The sequence below is a fragment of the Mustelus asterias genome, chromosome 3, assembly GCF_964213995.1.
Source record: "Mustelus asterias chromosome 3, sMusAst1.hap1.1, whole genome shotgun sequence".
In the NCBI taxonomy this organism is placed as follows: Eukaryota; Metazoa; Chordata; class Chondrichthyes; order Carcharhiniformes; family Triakidae; genus Mustelus; species Mustelus asterias.
Window position 1 is genome coordinate 89,301,206 of NC_135803.1, and position 19,762 is coordinate 89,320,967.

The 19,762-nt window shown below is 46.7% G+C and overlaps 1 protein-coding gene across 1 annotated transcript in view; it reads left to right on the forward strand.

The window, feature by feature from the left end:
- Positions 1-19,762, forward strand: part of plxnd1 (plexin D1) — a 166,290-nt gene that overhangs the window by 99,019 nt on the left and 47,509 nt on the right. Inside the window, exons 22-24 of the mRNA XM_078210138.1 lie at positions 8,750-8,862; positions 11,817-11,939; positions 14,575-14,705. Of these exons, the coding sequence (XP_078066264.1) occupies positions 8,750-8,862; positions 11,817-11,939; positions 14,575-14,705 (367 nt within the window). The remainder of the gene's footprint in view (positions 1-8,749; positions 8,863-11,816; positions 11,940-14,574; positions 14,706-19,762) is intronic.

Genomic DNA, 19,762 nt, shown 5'->3' on the forward strand with positions numbered 1-19,762 from the left:
TGCAGGGTAAATTCTATCATATTGTGGTCACTGCTCCCTAAGGGTTCCTTCACCTTAAGTTCCCTAATCAAGTCTGCCTCATTACACATCACCAAATCCAGAATTGCCTGTTTCCTACTAGGCTCTGTCACAAGCTGCTCCAAAAAACCATCTCTTAGACATTCCACAAATTCCTTTTCTTGGGATCCACTACCTACCTGATTTTCCCAGTCCACCTGCATATTGAAGTCCCCCATGATTATTGTGATATTGACTTTTTTATATGCCTTTTTTATCTCCTGATTTATTTTCTGCCCCACATCCTGACTACTGCGAGGGGGCCTGTACATAACTCCCATCAGGGTCTTTTTACCTTTGCGATTCCTCAACTCTACCCACAGAGATTCTGTGCCTTCTGATCCTACATCACTTCTTGCTATTGATTTAACTTCATTCCTTACTAACAATGTAACCCCGCCCCCTTTACCCATCTGCCTGTCCTTCCGTTAGGACACATATCCTTGGATATTTAGATCCTAACCCTGATCCCCTTGCAGCCACGTCTCTGTGATGCCCACAACATCGTACCGGCCAATTTCAATGTGCGCAACAAGCTCATTTACCTTGTTCCATATACTGCGTGCATTTAGGACCAACACCCTCAGTCCTGCATTGACCACCTCCTTTCACCTTTTGCTCACCTTTTTTGCTCTGCCTGAGGTTAGATTACTGCCACCTTCTTTACTCTCTGCTCTATTACATGGTCTGGAAACTTTACTAACCTCTCCTGAGCCCTCAGCTCCATTAACCTGCCCTCTCCTTTAACTTGGATTTTCTAATTCTCCATACAACTGAACCCTCCCCCACCCCGCCACTACTTAGTTTAAGGCTCTAGTTATATAATTCGCCAGGACTCTGGCCCCAGCACGATTCAGATGAAGACCGTCCCATCGGAACAGGTCCCCTCTTCCCCAATACTGGTGCCAATGTGCCATGAATTCAGACTCATTCCATAGAACCATAGAAAATTACAGCTCAGAAACAGGCCTTTTGGCCCTTCTTGTCTGTGCCGAACAATTTTATGCCTAGTCCCACTGACCTGCACTTGGACCATATCCCTCCACACCCCTCTCATCCATGAACCCGTCCAAGTTTTTCTTAAATGTTAAAAGTGACCCCGCATTTACCACTTTATCCGGCAGCTCATTCCACACTCCCACCACTCTCTGCGTGAAGAAGCCCCCCCTAATATTCCCTTTACCTTTTCTCCTTTCACCCTTAACCCATGCCCTCTGGTTTTTTTCTCCCCTAGCCTCAGCGGAAAAAGTCTGCTTGCATTCACTCTATACCCATCAAAATCTTATACACCTCTATCAAATCTCCCCTCAATCTTCTACGCTCCAGGGAATAAAGTCCCAACCTATTCAATCTCTCTCTGTAACTCAGCTTCTCAAGTCCCGGCAACATCCTTGTGAACCTTCTCTGCACTCTTTCAATCTTATTTACATCCTTCCTGTAACTAGGTGACCAAAACTGTACACAATACTCCAAATTCGGCCTCACCAATGCCTTATATAACCTTACCATAACACTCCAACTTTTATACTCGATACTCCGATTTATAAAGGCCAATATACCAAAGGCACTCTTTACGACCCTATCCACCTGTGACGTCACTTTTAGGGAACTCTGTACCTGTATTCCCAGATCCCTCTGTTCAACTGCACTCTTCAGAGTCCTACCATTTACCCTGTACGTTCTTCTTTGGTTTGTCCTTCCAAAGTGCAATATCTTACACTTGTCTGCGTTAAATTCCATTTGCCATTTTTCAGCCCATTTTTCTGGTTGGTCCAAATCCCTCTGCAAGCTTTGAAAACCTTCCTCACTGTCCACTACACCTCCAATCTTTGTATCATCAGCAAACTTGCTGATCCAATTGACCACATTATCATCCAGATCATTGATATAGATGACAAACAACAATGGACCCAACACCGATCCCTGCGGCACACCACGAGTCACAGGCCTCCACTCAGAGAAGGAATCCTCCACAACCACTCTCTGGCTTCTTCCATTGAGCCAGTGTCTTATCCAATTTACTACCTCCCCATGTATACCCAGCGACTGAACCTTCCTAACTAACCTCCCATGAGGGACCTTGTCAAAGGCCTTGCTGAAATCCAGGTAGACAACATCCACCGCCTTCCCTTCATCCACTTTCCTGGTAACCTCCTCGAAAAACTCTAATAGATTGGTCAAACATGACCTACCACGCACAAAGCCATGTTGACTCTCCCTAATAAGTCCCTGTCTATCCAAATATTTGTAGATCCTATCCCTTATCACACCTTCCAATAACTTGCCCACCACCGATGTCAAACTTACTGGCCGATAATTTCCCGGATTTCTTTTGGAACCTTTTTTAAACAACGGAACAACATGAGCCACCCTCCAATCATCCGGCACCTCCTCCGTAAATACTGACATTTTAAATATGTCTGCCAGGGCCCCTGCAAGTTCAACACTAGCTTCCCTCAAGGTCCGTGGGAATACCCTGTCCGGTCCTGGGGATTTATCCACTCTGATTTGCCTCAAGACAGCAAGCACCTCCTCCCCTTTAATCTGTAACGGTTCCATGGCCTCCCTACCAGTTTGCCCTATTTCCGTAGACTCCATGCCCGTTTCCTCAGTAAATACGGATGCAAAAAACCCATTTAGTATCTCCCCCATCTCTTTTGGTTCCATACACAGTCTACCACTCTGGTCTTCAAGAGGACCAATTTTATCCCTCACTATCCTTTTGCTCCTAACATACCTATAGAAGCTCTTTGGATTTTCCTTCACTCTGTCTGCCAAAGCAACCTCATGTCTTCTTTTAGCCCTCCTGATTTCCCTCTTAAGTAGCTTCTTGCACTTTTTATACTCCTCGAGCATCTGATGTGTTCCTTGCTGCCTGTACATTTCATACAACTCTCTCTTCCTCTTAATCAGTGTTACGATCTCCCTCAAGAACCAAGGTTCCTTATTCCTATTTACTTTGCCTTTAATCCTGACAGGAACATACAAACTCTGCACTCTCAAAATTTCTCCTTTGAAGGCCTCCCACTTTCCATTTACATCCTTACCAGAGAACAGCCTGTGCCAATCCACACTTCCCAGATCCCTTCTCATTTCATCAAATTTGGCCTTTTTCCAGTTCAGAACTTCAACCCGAGGACCAGATCTATCCTTATCCACGATCAGGTTGAAACTAATGGCATTATGATCACTGGATCCAAAATGTTCCCTCACACTCACATCCATCACCTGCCCTAACTCATTTCCCAATAGGAGATCCAATATCGCATCCTCTCTAGTTGGCACCTCTATATACTGATGTAGAAAATTCTCCTGAACACATTTTACAAACTCTACCCCGTCTAAACCTTTAACAGTACGCGAGTCCCAATCTATATGTGGAAAATTAAAATCCCCTACTATCACAACTTTGTGTTTCTTGCAGTTATCAGCTATCTCTCCGCTGATTTGCTCCTCCAATTCTCGCTGACTATTGGGTGGTCTATAATACAAGCCCATTAATGTGGTCATACCTTTCCTGTTTCTCAGCTCCACCCATAGGGCCTCTGTAGACAAGCTCCCTAATCTATCCTGCCTGAGTACCGCTGTAACATTTTCCCTGACCAACAATGCCACCCCCCCACCTTTAATCCCCCTGCCTCTATCCCGCCTGAAACATTGGAACCCTCGAACATTGAGCTGCCAGTCCTGCCCCTCCTGTAGCCAAGTTTCACTAATGGCTATAATGTCATATTTCCACGCGTCTATCCACGCCTTCAGCTCATCTGCCTTCCCTACAATACTCCTGGCATTGAAATAGACACACCTCAAAAAAATTATTTCCACCACACTCTACCCTTCCATTTGTGATTTTGCTTGAACTAACCTGTCTTTTTACCACTGCTCCACTATCTGCTCTGGCACTCTGGTTCCCACCCCCCTGCAAATCTAGTTTAAACGCTCCCCAATAACACTAGCAAATCTCCCTGCAAGTATATTGGTCCCCTTGTAGTTTAGGTGTAACCCGTCTCTCTTGTACAGGTCCCACCTGCCCCAGAAGAACATAAGAACATAAGAACATAAGAAATAGGAGCAGGAGTAGGCCATCTAGCCCCTCGAGCCTGCCCCGCCATTCAATAAGATCATGGCTGATCTGACGTGGATCAGTACCACTTACCCGCCTGATCCCCATAACCCTTAATTCCCTTACCGATCAGGAATCCATCCATCCGCGCTTTAAACATATTCAGCGAGGTAGCCTCCACCACCTCAGTGGGCAGAGAATTCCAGAGATTCACCACCCTCTGGGAGAAGAAGTTCCTCCTCAACTCTGTCTTAAACCGACCCCCCTTTATTTTGAAGAGGTCCCAATGATCCAAGAATTGGAAACCCTGCCCCCTGCACCAGTTCCTCAGCCACGTGTTTATCCGCCCAAGCATCCTACTCCTGCCCTCACTGGCATGTGGCTCAGGTAGCAATCCTGAGATTACTACCCTCGGGGTCCTGCTTTTTAACTTCCTTCCAAGCTCTTTGTACTCACTCTTTAGGACCTCCTCACTCTTCCTTCCCACGTCATTGGTACCGACATGTACCACGACATCTGGCTGATCACCTTCCCTCTTTAGAACGCTGTGCACGCGATCAGAGACATCGCTGACCTTGGCACCTGGGAGGCAACAAACCATGCGGGAGTCTCTGTCCCGACCACAGAACCTCCTGTCTGTACCTCTGACCATTGAGCCCCCTAACACTACTGCTCTCCTCTTCTTCATCCCACCCTTTTGCGCTGCAGAACCAGACTCAGTATCAGAGTTCCGGCTGTCGCAGCTTGTCCCAGGTAAAGCATCTGCCACAACAGTATCCAATTCAGTATACCTGTTGTGGAGGGGTATGTCCTCCCACACCAATCTTTGAGCCATGCATTTATCTCTTCAATCTTATTGACCCTGTGCCAATTAGCTCGTGGCTCAGGTAGTAATCCAGAGATTATTACCTTTTTGATTCTGCTTTTCAATTTAGCTTCTAGCTGTTCATACTCCCTTAGCAGAACCTTTGTTCCTGTTCTACCCATGTCATTGGTACCTATGTGGACCACGACAACTGGACCTTTACCCTCCCACTCCAAGTTCCTCTGCAGCCCAGATGAGATATCCCGAACCCGAGCACCAGGCAGGCAACACAACCTTCGGGATTCTCGATCCTGGTCACAGAGAACAGTGTCAATGCCCCTAACTATACGATCCCCAATTACGACTACATTTCTTTTTTTCCCCCCACTTGTACTACGGTGTCATGGTAAGTTTGCTTATCCTCTCTGCAGTATCCGTTCCCTTCCACACACGGAGCAAAAATCTCGAACCTGTTGGACAAGTTTAGGAACTGAGGCTCCTGCAGCCCTACTCCTGGATCCCTCTAGCCGCCTCACTTGCAGCCACATCCTACTGTACCTGACCACTGGCCAAATTCAAGGTATTTAATCTAAGGGGTGCGACTGCCTCCTGGAACACAGTGTCCAGGTATCTCTCCCCCTCCCTGATGTGTCACAGCGTCTGAAGCTCACCCACTCTGAGCGGAGTTCCTCAAGCAACCAACACTTACTACAGACATGCTCACTGGGAACCGCAATGGGGTCCACCAGCTCCCACATCATGCAGGAACAACACATCACCTGATCTTCCATCTCTATTTTATTTAATTAGTTAACTTGTGTTTTAATTTTTTTATTTAAACCTTTTTATTGCATACCTTCTTATTACCTCAGTCTCAATGCAATTTCTAAACAGTAATTTAAATGGGTTTTCAAATTTAGTACAGCTCCCTGTTAACCAATCAAATCACAGCCCTCCTGTGATGTCACTTTTAAGTTTATTTTTAGTCCGAACTCACTGTCAGTTTCAGAGAATCAAGAGTGTCACTTACTGACCAATCAGCACTCTTCCTTGGAGCCTCTGCTGCCTGTTTCACCAAACTCCAAAAGCAATCCTCACAGTCAGGCAGCACTCTCAGTGCAGTCAGGAATGAACAATTGTTGTAGTTCACCCATGTGCTCCTGAATGTTTGCCATTGTCTATCCACCATCATCCCTTCAAGTAGCATTTCCCAATACATCATAGCCAACTCACCTCATATCAGGGGAGCATCACGGCAGTAATCAGAGATAAAATAACCAAGGCATCATCCAACGAGGCTTTGTGGGTGGAACTAAGAAATAATAAGGGGATGGTGCCCTTATTGGGGATGTACTTAAGGCCCACAAATAGTCAATGGGAATTAGAGGAACAAATATCCAGGGAGACTTGCAGGAATAATAGGGTTGTCATAATAGGGCATTTTAATTTTCCTAACATAAACTGGGACTGCCATAGTGTTAAGGGCTTAGATGGGGTGGAATTTGTTAAGTGTGTTCAGGAAAGTTTCCTCAGGCAGTATGTGGAGGGTCCTCATAGAAATCATAGAAACCCTACAGTACAGAAAGAGGCCATTCGGCCCATCGAGTCTGCACCGACCACAATCCCACCCAGGCCCTAGCCCCATATCCCTACATATTTACCCACTAATCCCTCTAACCTACACATCTCAGGACACTAAGGGAAATTTAGAATGGCCAATCAACCTAACCCGCACATCTTTGGACTGTGGGAGGAAGCCGGAGCACCCGGAGGAAACCCACGCAGACACGAGGAGAATGTGCAAACTCCACACAGACAGTGACCCGAGCCGGGAATCGAACCCAGGTCCTTGGAGCTGTGAAGCAGCAGTGCTAACCACTGTGCTACCGTGCCGCCCCACCACTGTGCTACCGTGCCGCCCCTATTCAGGAAAGGGCAAAACCTGACTTACCCTTAGGAAATAGGGGAGGGCAAGTGACTGAGGTGACGGTGGGGGACCACTTTGGGACCAGTGACCATAGTTCTATTAATTTTAAACTAGTTATGGAAAGGGACAAAACTGGTCCACAGGTGCAAGTTCTAAATTGGGGCAAGGTGAATTTTGATGGAATTAGACGGAAGCTCGCAAGGGTTGATTGGAGTGGCTTGTTTGAAGGCAAAGAGACCTCCAGCAAGTGGGAGGCCTTTAAAGTGAAATAGCTAGAGTTCAGGGTCTATATGTCCCTGTTAGGGTGAAGGGCAAGGCAGGCAGGAGTAAGGAACTCTGGATGACAAAACATATTGAGATTTGTCAGGAAAAAGAAGGAGGCGTGGCTCAGGCAGCTGGAATCAAGGGAGGTGTACAGGGGGAGTATACTCGAGAAGGAAATTAGGAGCACAAAATTGGGGCATGAGGTAGCTTTGGCTGAGAGGATTAAGGTGACTCCAAAGGGATTTTTTAAGTAGATTAAAGGAAAAAGAGTAACTAGTGAGAGAATAGGACCCCTCAAGGACCAAAGTGGATACACGTGTGGAACCGCAGGAGATTGTCAAGATTGGAAGCAGAGAGTAATGGTGGAAGAATGCTTGTCGGACTGGAGGCCTGTGACTAGTGGTATGCCTCAGGGGTTGGTGCTGGGCCCATTGTTGTTTGTTATATATATTAACGATTTGGATGAGAATTACAAGGCATGATCAGTAAGTTTGCAGGCGACACTAAAATAGGTGGTATTGTAGACAGTGAGGAAGGTTATCAAAAATTGCTACAGGATCTTGATCAGCTGGGTAAGTGGGCTGAGAAATGGCAGATAGAGTTCAATACAGATAAGTGTGAGGTGTTGCGTTTTGGAAAGTCAAATCAAGGTCGGACTTTCACAGTGAATGGTAGGATCTTAGGTAGTACCGTGGAACGGAGAGACCTTAGTTCTCTAAAGGTGAAGTCACAGGTAGATAGGGTAGTGAAGAAGGCTTTTGGCATGCTGGCCTTCATCAGTCAGGGCATTGAGGAGAGAAGTTGGGAAGTTATGTTGCAGTTGTACAGGATGTTGGTGAGGCCGCACCTGGAGTATTGTGTTCAGTTTTGGTCGCCTTGCTATAGGAAAGAAGTTATTAAACTGGAGAGAGTGCAGAAGAGATTTACAGGGGACTCAAGGGACTGAGTTATAGACAAAGCATACCATTCATAGAGAAGGAAAGGAAAGAGTGCAGATGGTAGTGTTACAGTCATAGCTAGGGTGCAGAGAAAGATCAACTTAATGTGAGGTAGGTCCATTCAAAAGTCTGATGGTAGCAGGGAAGAAGCTGTTCTTGAGTCGGTTGGTATGTGACCTCAGACTTGTGTATCTTTTTCCCAACAGAAGAAGGCGGAAGAGAGAATGTCCGGGTGCGTGGGGTCTTTGATTATGCTGGCTGCTTTTCCGAGGCAGTGGGAAGTGTAGAGAGTGCCAATGGATGGGAGGCTGGTCGCGTGATGGACTGGGCTTCGTTCACAACCCTTTGTAGTTTCTTGCAGTCTTGGGCAGAGCAGGAGCCATACCAAGCTGTGATACAACCAGAAAGTATGCTTTCTATGGTGCATGTGTAGAAATTGGTGAGACCCCTGCTGAGCACAGACAAATTTAACTCTGCCTATGGCACTATTCTGGAGGCGAGCAGGTGAGTTCTCCCCAGTGTCATGGTCAATATTTGCCCCACAGTCAACAAACAGATGATCATTATTGTATTGCAGTGTGCTGATTGGCAGGAAAGCACTTTGGGGATGTGCTGAGTTGTGAAATCCGATCTTTCTCTTTCTGGTTATTTGATGAGGATGATTCCTAACCTGCGACTATTCTGTGCTGCTGTAGGCTTTGCCGAGTTACAGACAGATATGACCGATCTGACCAAAGAGTTAAACCGCAGCCAGGGAATTCCCTTCTTGGAGTACAAATACTTTGTAATTCGCACTTTCTTCCCAAAGGTGAGTCCATTCCTATTTGCTGATATGCTCATCACTGCTTTCAGGGTGGGCTCCTCTCTTTGTCTCCATCACTCTCTCCTCTTTTTCAACACATGCTCCCATTCACTCCATCCACCTTAGATCACCACCCCCAGTTCTCCTCCTCTCTGATCCTCCTGCTTCCCTTCAAACTCACCCTCATTTCCTCCTTCACACCTCTCCCTCCTCTACAAACTCCTCCCTATTCCTCATTTTCAAAATCCCTCCTTCCTGTCTACCTTTCCTCCTTCCCTTCCCTCCGCTCCCTCCACTTACTTTTTGACATTGTATCCCTCCCTATGTCCACATTGCCCGCCCTCACCCCGACCTCTCCCTCACCCCGACCTCTCCCTCACCCCGACCTCTCCCTCACCCCGACCTCTCCCTCACCCCAACCTCTCCCTCACCCCGACCTCTCCCTCACCCCCGACCTCTCCCTCACCCCGACCTCTCCCTCACCCCCGACCTCTCCCTCACCCCAACCTCTCCCTCACCCCGACCTCTCCCTCACCCCAACCTCTCCCTCACCCCGACCTCTCCCTCACCCCCGACCTCTCCCTCACCCCGACCTCTCCCTCACCCCCGACCTCTCCCTCACCCCCGACCTCTCCCTCACCCCCGACCTCTCCCTCACCCCCGACCTCTCCCTCACCCCCGACCTCTCCCTCACCCCTAACTCTCCCTCACCCCTAACTCTCCCCCACCCCACCTCTCCCCCACCCCACCTCTCCCCCACCCCTACCTCTCTCTCACCCACCCCTACCTCTCCCTCACCCCTACCTCTCCCTCTCCCCTACCTCTCCCTCACCCTTACCTCTCCCCCACCCCTACCTCTCCCTCCCCCCTACCTCTCCCCCACCCCTACGTCTCCCCCACCCCTACGTCTCCCCCACCCCTACATCTCCCCACCCCTACCTCTCCCCCACCCCTACCTCTCCCCCACCCCTACCTCTCCCTCCCCCCTACCTCTCCCCCACCCCTACGTCTCCCCCACCCCTACGTCTCCCCGCCCCTACCTCTCCCCCACCCCTACCTCTCCCCCACCCCTACCTCTCCCCCACCCCTACCTCTCCCCCACCCCTACCTCTCCCCCACCCCTACCTCTCCCTCACCCCGACCTCTCCCTCACCCCGACCTCTCCCTCACCCCGACCTCTCCCTCACCCCGACCTCTCCCTCACCCCGACCTCTCCCTCCCCCCTACCTCTCCCTCACCCCTACCTCTCCCCCCCCATCTCTCACCCACCCCTACCTCTCCCTCCCCCTACCTCTCCCTCACCCGTACCTCTCCCTCCCCCCTACCTCTCCCTCCCCCCTACCTCTCCCCCACCACTACCTCTCCCTCTCCCCTACCTCTCCCTCCCCCTACCTCTCCCTCACCCCTACCACTCCCCCACCCCTACCTCTCCCCCACCCCTACCTCTCCCCCACCCCTACCTCTCCCCCACCCCTACCTCTCCCCCACCCCTACCTCTCCCCCACCCCTACCTCTCCCCCACCCCTCCCCCACCCCTACCTCTCCCTCACCCCTACCTCTCCCTCCCTCACCCCTTGTACTCCATATTCCATCTTATTTTCCTGCTGGGCTGTGATTGGTGTTTTTTTTACATTTTGGGCCCTATTTTACAATTGCGTGGTAAAATCGGGTGTGAGGCCATTAACGCGATCCGCGCCCGCGCAGATGGCCACTTTACCGAAACCCGGGACCGGCGGCGATTCGATTCACGCCCAAAACGGGCGCAATGGCGATTTAAATGCATTTGCATGCACTTCAATTGAATTACTGAACTGCCCGCCCAACTTTATCAGCATTTCCCCCTTTACCACCGTGTTCGGCGAACCGGAATCGCGCCAAAATGAACCTGCTGAATAAAAGTCTGAATCGGGTGCTGAAGAGGCGAGTTCAAAGCTTCCAATGGCTCACTGACTCAGATCGGTGGTGGGGGGGGGGAGGGAGGCAGGTCAGATCATTCTCTGGTGGGGAGAGGGGGGTGGAGAGAGGCCCAAACATTGTCTGGTGGTGGGAGAGCTGATCGTTATCTGGTGGTGGGGCGGGGAGGGGATGGGTCAGATGTTCGTCGGGGGGGTGGGGGGAGTGAGGCCAGATCATTCTCTGCGTGGGGGGCGTGGGTAGTGAGGGCAGATCGTTCTCTGGGGGGGCGGGGGGGGGCGGAGTGAGGCCAGATCATTCTCTGAGGGGGTTGGGGGGGTGGGGGGGAGGAGGAGGGAGGCAGGTATGACGTATCTCTGGTTGGGGAGGGGGAGGCCTGATCGCTCTCTGGTGTGGGGGGGGGGGGTCAGATAGATCTCTGGTAAGGGGAGGGGGGTCCGCTGCCACTCTGCGGGCGATCGGTGGGGCGGAAGGGGGTAGGGGTTGCGATCGGTCTGGGTAGCGGGGGGTGATGGGGGTGGATAAGGGGGACAGTGATGTCTGTGAGGGCCATCGCTCCTGCTTTTCGCTCCCGGGCCGCTTTATCCGCTTTCTGTGGCTCGGGACCGATCTGACACGGGCGCGCTTTGTCAAATTTTTTTCCAACTGCGCATGCGCAGTTCAGAGCTCGATCGTTTCAGGCACACTAAGCCCCGCCCACAATTTTCAGGCAATGTGCGTATCGGGGCGCCTGAAAGCAGATTTCCAAGTCGGATCTGAATTAAGCCCAGATTCAGCACTTAGAATGAAAATGGTAAAATCGGGCCCTAAATGTCTATGATGTAATTCGTTTGAGTAACAAGCTGAAAACAACCAATGAGGAAAGAGGTTAAAGAGAGATTTATTTGAGGGGGAGGAAAAGAAGCTGGTAGTGATTTAACCTTCGAGGTCAGTGAGAGGTTTGTCTGTGCTGAGAGAGGTGATTTATTTGAAAGGTGGGACATTCCAGTGGCGGTCCACTTCCAACCCTGGGATTGATAACTTTCCAGTTCAATCCTGTGTTCCAGTGCTCGATTGATTATGAATGTCAGACCCCTGAACGCTTCCAACAAATGAACTCCCAGTCCAGTGTAGCTGCTATCTCGAGGGGCCCACCTGAGATCCACCCACTGCTGCAGCCTGATTGGAAGGTGAGACACAACAGCATCAATGTAACACTGATTCCAGTGACACAGACACTGATACAACACTGAAACTAAGTGACACAGAGACTGATATAACACTGAATCCAGTGACACAGAGACGGATATAACACTGAATCCAGTGCCACAGAGACTGATATAACACTGAATCCAGTGCCACAGAAACTGATATAACACTGAAACCAAGTGACACAGAGACTGATATAACACTGAATCCAGTGACACAGAGACTGATATAACACTGAATCCAGTGCCACAGAGACTGATATAACACTGAATCCAGTGCCACATAGACTGATATAACACTGAATCCAGTGCCACAGAAACTGATATAACACTGAAACCAAGTGACACAGACACTGATATAACACTGAATCCAGTGCTACAGAGACTGATATAACACTGAATCCAGTGACACAGACTCTGATATAACACTGAATTCAGTGACACAGACACTGAGACAACACAGAAACGCAGTGACACAGACTCTGATATAACACTGAAATCTGGTGATGCAGACACTGATGTAACACTAAATCCAGTGACACTGATTCTGTTATAACACAGAATCCAGTGACACAGACACTGATATAACTCTGAACCCAGTGACACAGACTCTGATATAATACTGAATCCAGTGACACAGACACTGATGTAACAGTGAATCCAGTGACACGGACTCTGATATAAACTGAATCCAGTGACACAGACTCTGATATAGCAGTGAATCTAGTGACACAGATTCTGACATAATACTGAATCCAGTGACACAGACACTGATGTAACAGTGAATCCAGTGACACGGACTCTGATGTAACACTGAATCCAATGACACAGAGACTGATATAACACTGAATCCAGTGACACAGACTCTGATATAACACTGAATCCAGTGACACAGACTCTGACGTAACACTGAATCCAGTGACGCAGAGACTGACATAACAGTGAATCTAGTGACACAGACTCTGACATAACACTGAATCCAGTGACGCAGATACTGATATAACACTGAATCCAGTGACACAGATTCTAATATAGCACTGAATCCAGTGACACAGAGACTGATATAACACTGAATCCAGTGACGCAGATACTGATATAACACTGAATCCAGTGACACAGATTCTAATATAGCACTGAATCCAGTGACACAGAGACTGATATAACACAGAATCCAGTGACACAGACTATGATATAAACTGAATCCAGTGACACAGACTCTGATATAGCAGTGAATCTAGTGACACAGACTCTGATATAACACTGACTCCAGTGATACAGATAATGATATAACACTGAATCCAGTGACACAGACTCTGATATAAACTGAATCCAGTGACACAGACTCTGATATAATAGTGAATCTATGACACAGACTCTGATATAATACTGAATCCAGTGACGCAGACACTGATATAACACTGACTCCAGTGATACAGATAATGATATAACATTTAATCCAGTGACACAGACTCTGACGTAACACTGAATCCAGTGACACAGAGACTGATATAACACTGAATCCAGTGACACAGACTCTGATATAACACTGAATCCAGTGACACAGACTCTGATATAACACTGAATCCAGTGACACAGACTCTGATGTAACACTGAATCCAGTGACACAGAGACTGATATAACAGTGAATCCAGTGACACAGACTCTGACATAACACTGAATCCAGTGATGCAGACTCTGATCTAACATTAAAACCTGGTGACACAGACTCTGATATAGCACTGAATCCAGTGACACAGACACTGATATTACACTGAATCCAGTGACACAGATTCTGATATAACATTGAATCCAGTGACATAGACACTGATATAACACTGACCCCAGTGACACAAACACTGATATAACATTGAATCCAGTGACACAGACTCTGTAATAACACTGAAACCTGGTGACACAGACTCTGATATAGCACTGGATCAAGTGACACAGATTCTGACATAACACTGAATCCAGTGACACAGCCTCTGATCTAACACTGAAACCTGGTGATACAGACTTTGATATAACACTGAATCCAGTGACACAGACACTGCTATAACACTGAACACAGTGACAGACACTGATATAACATTGAAACCTGGTCACACAGACACTGATATAACACTGAATCCACTGACTGAGACACTGATGTAGCACTGAATCCAGTGACACAGACTCTGACATCACACTGAATCCAGTGACACAGACTTTGATATAACACTGAATCCAGTGACACAGACATGACACTGACGCCAGTGACACAAACACTGATATAACACAGAACCCAGCAACACACACACTGATATAACACCAAATCCAGTGACACAGACACTGATATGACAGTGAGCCTAGTGACACAGACTCTGATATAACACTGAACCCAGTGTCACACATACACTGATATAACACCAAATCCAGTGACACAGACACTGATATAACACTGAGCCTAGTGACACAGACTCTGATGTAACACTGCATCCAGTGACACAGACACAAACGCGTTGAATCTGGAGGAGGAGGAAATTGATTCTTGGACTGACTCCGCTCTCTGCATCTCCTCCCTTTCTCTGGTTTGCTTCACGTGTTTAGCACTGAATCTCATTTCTCTCTGATTTAGGTTCCTGAAAACTGTCGGCACAACATGGAGGAGGGAATCAGTTTATTCTCACTGTTACTGAACAACAAACACTTTCTTGTTACCTTTGTTCATGCATTAGAACAGCAGAAAGATTTTGCAGTGAGGGACAGGTAAGTATCTGCTGTTGACACGTGCATCATGTTTACTCAGCGCCTTGCTCTCTCATTTCACAGAGAGATTGTGGTCAGGTATTGGCCAGGGCAGGTCGAGGTGGCGGGTTCTCCTCTACTCTCTGTTGTCCATATTCACTGTTTCTGTATTACCAAATCTGCGCTAATTCCTGGAGTGTGTACGAGATGGGTTTCTGGAGGAATACTTCAAGGAACAAGCTAGAGATTGAACTCTTTTGGATTTCGTGTTATGAAATGGGAAAGGGCTCATTATTAACCTTGCCGTAAAGGAGCCTTTTGGAAATAGTGACCATAATATTATAGAATTTTGCATTAAGCTTGAATGTGACACAGTTAATTCTGAAACTAGGGTCTTCAGTCTGAAGAAAGGAAATTATGAAAGTTTGTGAGGCAAGTTGGCTGTGGTGGATTGAGAAAATACATTAAAAGGTTTGATGGTAAAAAGACATTGGCTAGTATTTAAACAAATACAACACATATTTAAGGCACAAACACCCAACAGCAAAGATGAATCAACCATGGCTAACGAAGGAAGTTAAAGATTGCATTAGATCAAAGGAAGGGACTTATGAGGTTGCTGAGAAAGTGCTAAACCTGAGGATTGAGAGCAATTTAGAATGAGCAAAGGAGGATCAAGAAACTGATAAAGAGAATATGAATGCAAACTAGCAAGGGACATAAAGGTGGATTTTAAAAGCATTTTTAGGTATGTGAAAAGGAAAAGATTAATGAGGACAATTGTAGGTCCATTACAGGTGGAGCCAGGAGAATTTGTAATGGAAAAAATGGGAAACTACGGGAGAAATTGAACAATTACTCTGTGTCTGTCTTCACTGAGGAACATACAGAAAATCTCCCAGAAATACTGGGGAACCAAGGGGACTTGTGAAAATAAATTAATATTAGTAAAGAGGTAATATTTGAAAAGTTAACTGGATTAAAGGTTGATAAATCCCTTGGATCAGATGAACTTCATCCTAGAATGTTGAAGGAGTTGCCTGTAGAGGTAGCAGATGTATTGGTGGGTACCTTTCAAAATTCTCTCAATCTGGAAAGGTTTCCACAGACTGGAATGTAGTAAATGTAATCCCACTATTGAGCAAGAGAGAAAATGGAGAGTTACAAATCTGATAGTTTGACGTCAGTAGTAGGAAGAATGTTAGAATCTATTAGTGTTACAATCCCAGGTGGTGTAACTACTGGACAGGGAGAGTGAGTGTTTACAAATTCCACTCCCAAAAAGACACACTTTAAAATCTTCAAACAATACTTTCTATCAGCTGTTTGCCTGAAGAATCTAGTCCAGGTTTTTCAACTATCGTGTTGAACAAAGCTTCCACTCCATTTTGACAAAGAATCCAGCACCATGATTTCCATCTCACTTTTCAGGTTTCCTTAAATGCTTTTACACAAATTCCGAAATCCAGTCACTAATTTTCACAATTATTTCAAAAATGACTCATAAGCTATCGTAAAATCTCACAAACCTTGGAACTACTTCTGATATCTTTCTGGCATCTCACAAGCTAACTTCTTTTTGGCTTTATGCGTGGCTTTAGAAACATAGAAACTAGAAGTAGGAGTAGGCCATTCAGCCCTTCAAGCCTGCTCCGCCATTCATTTTCATAGAAATAGAAATCATAGAAACCCTACAGTGCAGAAGGAGGCCATTCGGCCCATCAAGTCTGCCCCGACCACAATCCCAACCAGGCCCTACCCCCATATGCCTACATATATTACCTGCTAATCCCTCTAATCTACGCATCCCATGACACTAAGGGGCAATTTTCTTTTAGCATGGCCAATCAACCTAACCCGCACATCTTTGGACTGTGGGAGGAAACTGGGGCACCCGGAGGAAACCCACGCAGACACGAGGAGAATGTGCAAACTCCACACAGACAGTGACCCAAGCCGGGAATCGAACCCAGGTCCCTGGAGCTATGAAGCAGCAGTGCTAACCACTGTGCTACTGTGCCTGATCATCAAAATCAATATCCTTATTCTGCCTTCCCCCCCATATCCCTTGATCCCTTTAGCCTCAAGAGCTATATCTAATTTCTTCTTGAAATTGCACAATGTTATGGCCTCAACTACTTTTGGTATACTATACTCTGTTCTGGTTCCCAGCTGCCCCTGATCCTTTAACTTCAGACTTCTTGGAAACTTTCTTCATTTTTCCCGTTTCCTTAACTAGCCATCCTTAAGTCTCCTGAACTTTTTTTTTTAACCATTACTCCATGGTATGTCTTTTCTCCTAGCAAAGCTGAGAGAGATGTTCACTCTCTGTTCTGCAACCAACTGCTATTTTCAGCTAACACTACACTCAAAAGCCTCCCTAGCCTAGTTACTAAGCAATGACTTTTATTTTCCTAGCTTGTTTACTTTTCATGCCATTACCCTCTCTAAGCACAATACAGGCACAGTTTGAGCTGACCAAACCCCTACACCTTTGTCCAGCATGAATCTAACAGAAGTTATACCCCTCCTTACACAGCAACACTAAATTAAACCCACCTCATTTCTTATATTTACTTCTTACATTATACTTTATTTCTAATATTTGACAATACAAATATAGCTCTTCTGAAATTACCTCTATCTTCGTGACAATTAGAGACCGTGTGATAACTAGACAGAATGGTAAAACTGGGCAAAGCCAACATGGGTTCATGAATGGGCAATCATGTTTGACAAACTTGTTGGAGTCTTTTCAGGATGTCATTTGAGGCATAGATAAAGGAGAGTCAGTGAATGTGGTGTATTTGAATTTTCAGAGGCCTTTGATGAGGTCCCACACAAGATATTACTCACAAAGTTAGAGCACATGCGATTGTGGGTAATATAATGCTTTTGGCTGAGAATTGGTTAACAGACAGAAGGCAGAAAGTAGGAATGATTGGGTCATTCTCAGGATGACAGGCTGTTACTCGTGGGGTGCCTCAAGGACCAGTGCTGCGTTCACAGCTGCTCACAATCTATATCAATGATCTGGATGTGGAGAACAAATGTAATATTTCCAAATTAGCTGATGCCACCAAACTGGGAGGAAATACAAGTTGTGAGGAGGATGCAAGGAGGCTTCAAGAGGACTTGGACAGGCTAAGTGAATGGGCTCGAACAAGGCAGATGGAATATAAGGTGAATAGGTGTGAAGTTATTCACTTAGATAGAAAAAAACAGAAAGGTAGAGTATTTCTTAAATGGTAATAGATTGGGAAGTGTTGGTGACCGAAGGGACCTGGGTGTCATTGTTCATGAATCATGGAAAGTTAGCATGCAGGTGCAGCAAGCTATTAAGCAGCAAATGGGATGCTCGCCCTCAACACAAGGGGAGTTGAGTACAGGAGAAAAGATATCTTGCTGCAGTTGAATAAAGCCTTGGCGAGAGCACAGCTGAAATATTGTGTACAGTTTTGGTCCCCTTATCAAAGGAGGGATATACTTGTCACAGAGGGAGTGCAATGGAGGTTCAAATGATTCATCCCTGGGATGGCAGGATTTTGATGTGGAGATGCCGGCGTTGGACTGGGGTAAACACAGTAAGAAGTTTAACAACACCACGTTAAAGTCCAACAGGTTTATTTGGTAGCACTCACCTGAAGAAGGGGCTTAAGGCTCCGAAAGCTTGTGTGGGTTTTGCTACCAAATAAACCTGTTGGACTTTAACCTGATGTTGTTAAACTTCTTACCATGGCAGGATTATCCAATGAGGAGAGATTGGGAGACTGGATCTGTATTTGCTCGCGTTTCGAAGAATGAGGGGTGACCTCATTGAAACTTACAAAATCCTTTTAGGGTGTGACATGGTAAATGTAGATGCCCCCCCCCCTCCCCGGCTGGTGAATCTAAAACCAGGGGGCACAATCCCAAATAAGGGATAGGCCATCTAGGGCTGAGATGAGGAGGAATTTCTTCGCTCAAAGGATTGTGAATCTTTGGAATTCTTTGCCCCAGAGGGTTGTGGGAGTTCAATCACTGAGAATGTTCAAGACAAAGATTGATAGGTTTCTGGAGTCTAATGACATCAAGGGGTATGGAGTTAGTATCAAAGCGTGGTAATGAGGTAGATAATCAGCCATGAGGTAATTGGATGGCAGAGCAGGCTCAATAGGCTGAACAGCCCACTCCTGTCCTTATGTTATTATGTTCCTATGCTCTGTCATTGGGGCTTTCGGACCACTATTACAAAGCAGAAAGTATCACAAGCAAACAATCATGAGGCAATCAAGAAAAAAGATGTCCAATTGTCGGAGGATTGAGTATAAAAATTGGCAGGCCATGCTGCAACTGTACAGAACCTTAGTTAGGCCTCATTTAGAATATTGTGCACATTTCTGGTTGCCACACTACCAGAAAGATGTGGAGGCTTTGGAGAGGATACAGAAGAGGTTTACCAGGATGTTGCCTGGTCTGGAGGGTATTAGCTATGAGGAGAGGTCGGATAAACTTAGTTTGTTCTCACTGGAATGACGGAGGTTGAGGGGCGACCTGATAGAGGTTTACAAGATTATGAATGGCATGGACAGAGTGGATAGTCAGATGCTCTTTCCTAGGGTAGAAAAATCAAGTACTAGGGGACGTAGGTTTAAGGTGCATGGGGAAAAGTTTAGAGGAGATGTGCGAGGTAAGTTTTTCATACAGAGGGTGGTGAATGTCTGGAAAGCACTGCCTGGGGAGGTGGTGGGAGCAGGTACGATAGGGGCATCTAGACGAATACATGAATAGGACATGAATGGAAGGATACGGACTCTGTAAGTGCACAGGTTTTAGTTTAGGCAGGCATCATGATCGGCGCAGGTTTGGAGGGCCAAAGGGTCTGTTCCAGTGCTGTACTGTTCTTTGTTCTTTCTTTGTTTTCACCGCACTGCCTATCCTCCTCCTCTGGTCCAATCTGAGGGAGATCCGCTGCTAGCTCTGTTTCCCAGGGATACGAGGATTGCATTGTGATAGAGGAGGAGCTGAAAATACACTCCCACCTCATTAATCCATCATGTGAGAAATAAACATTTGACAGGTTAACAATGGACTCATAG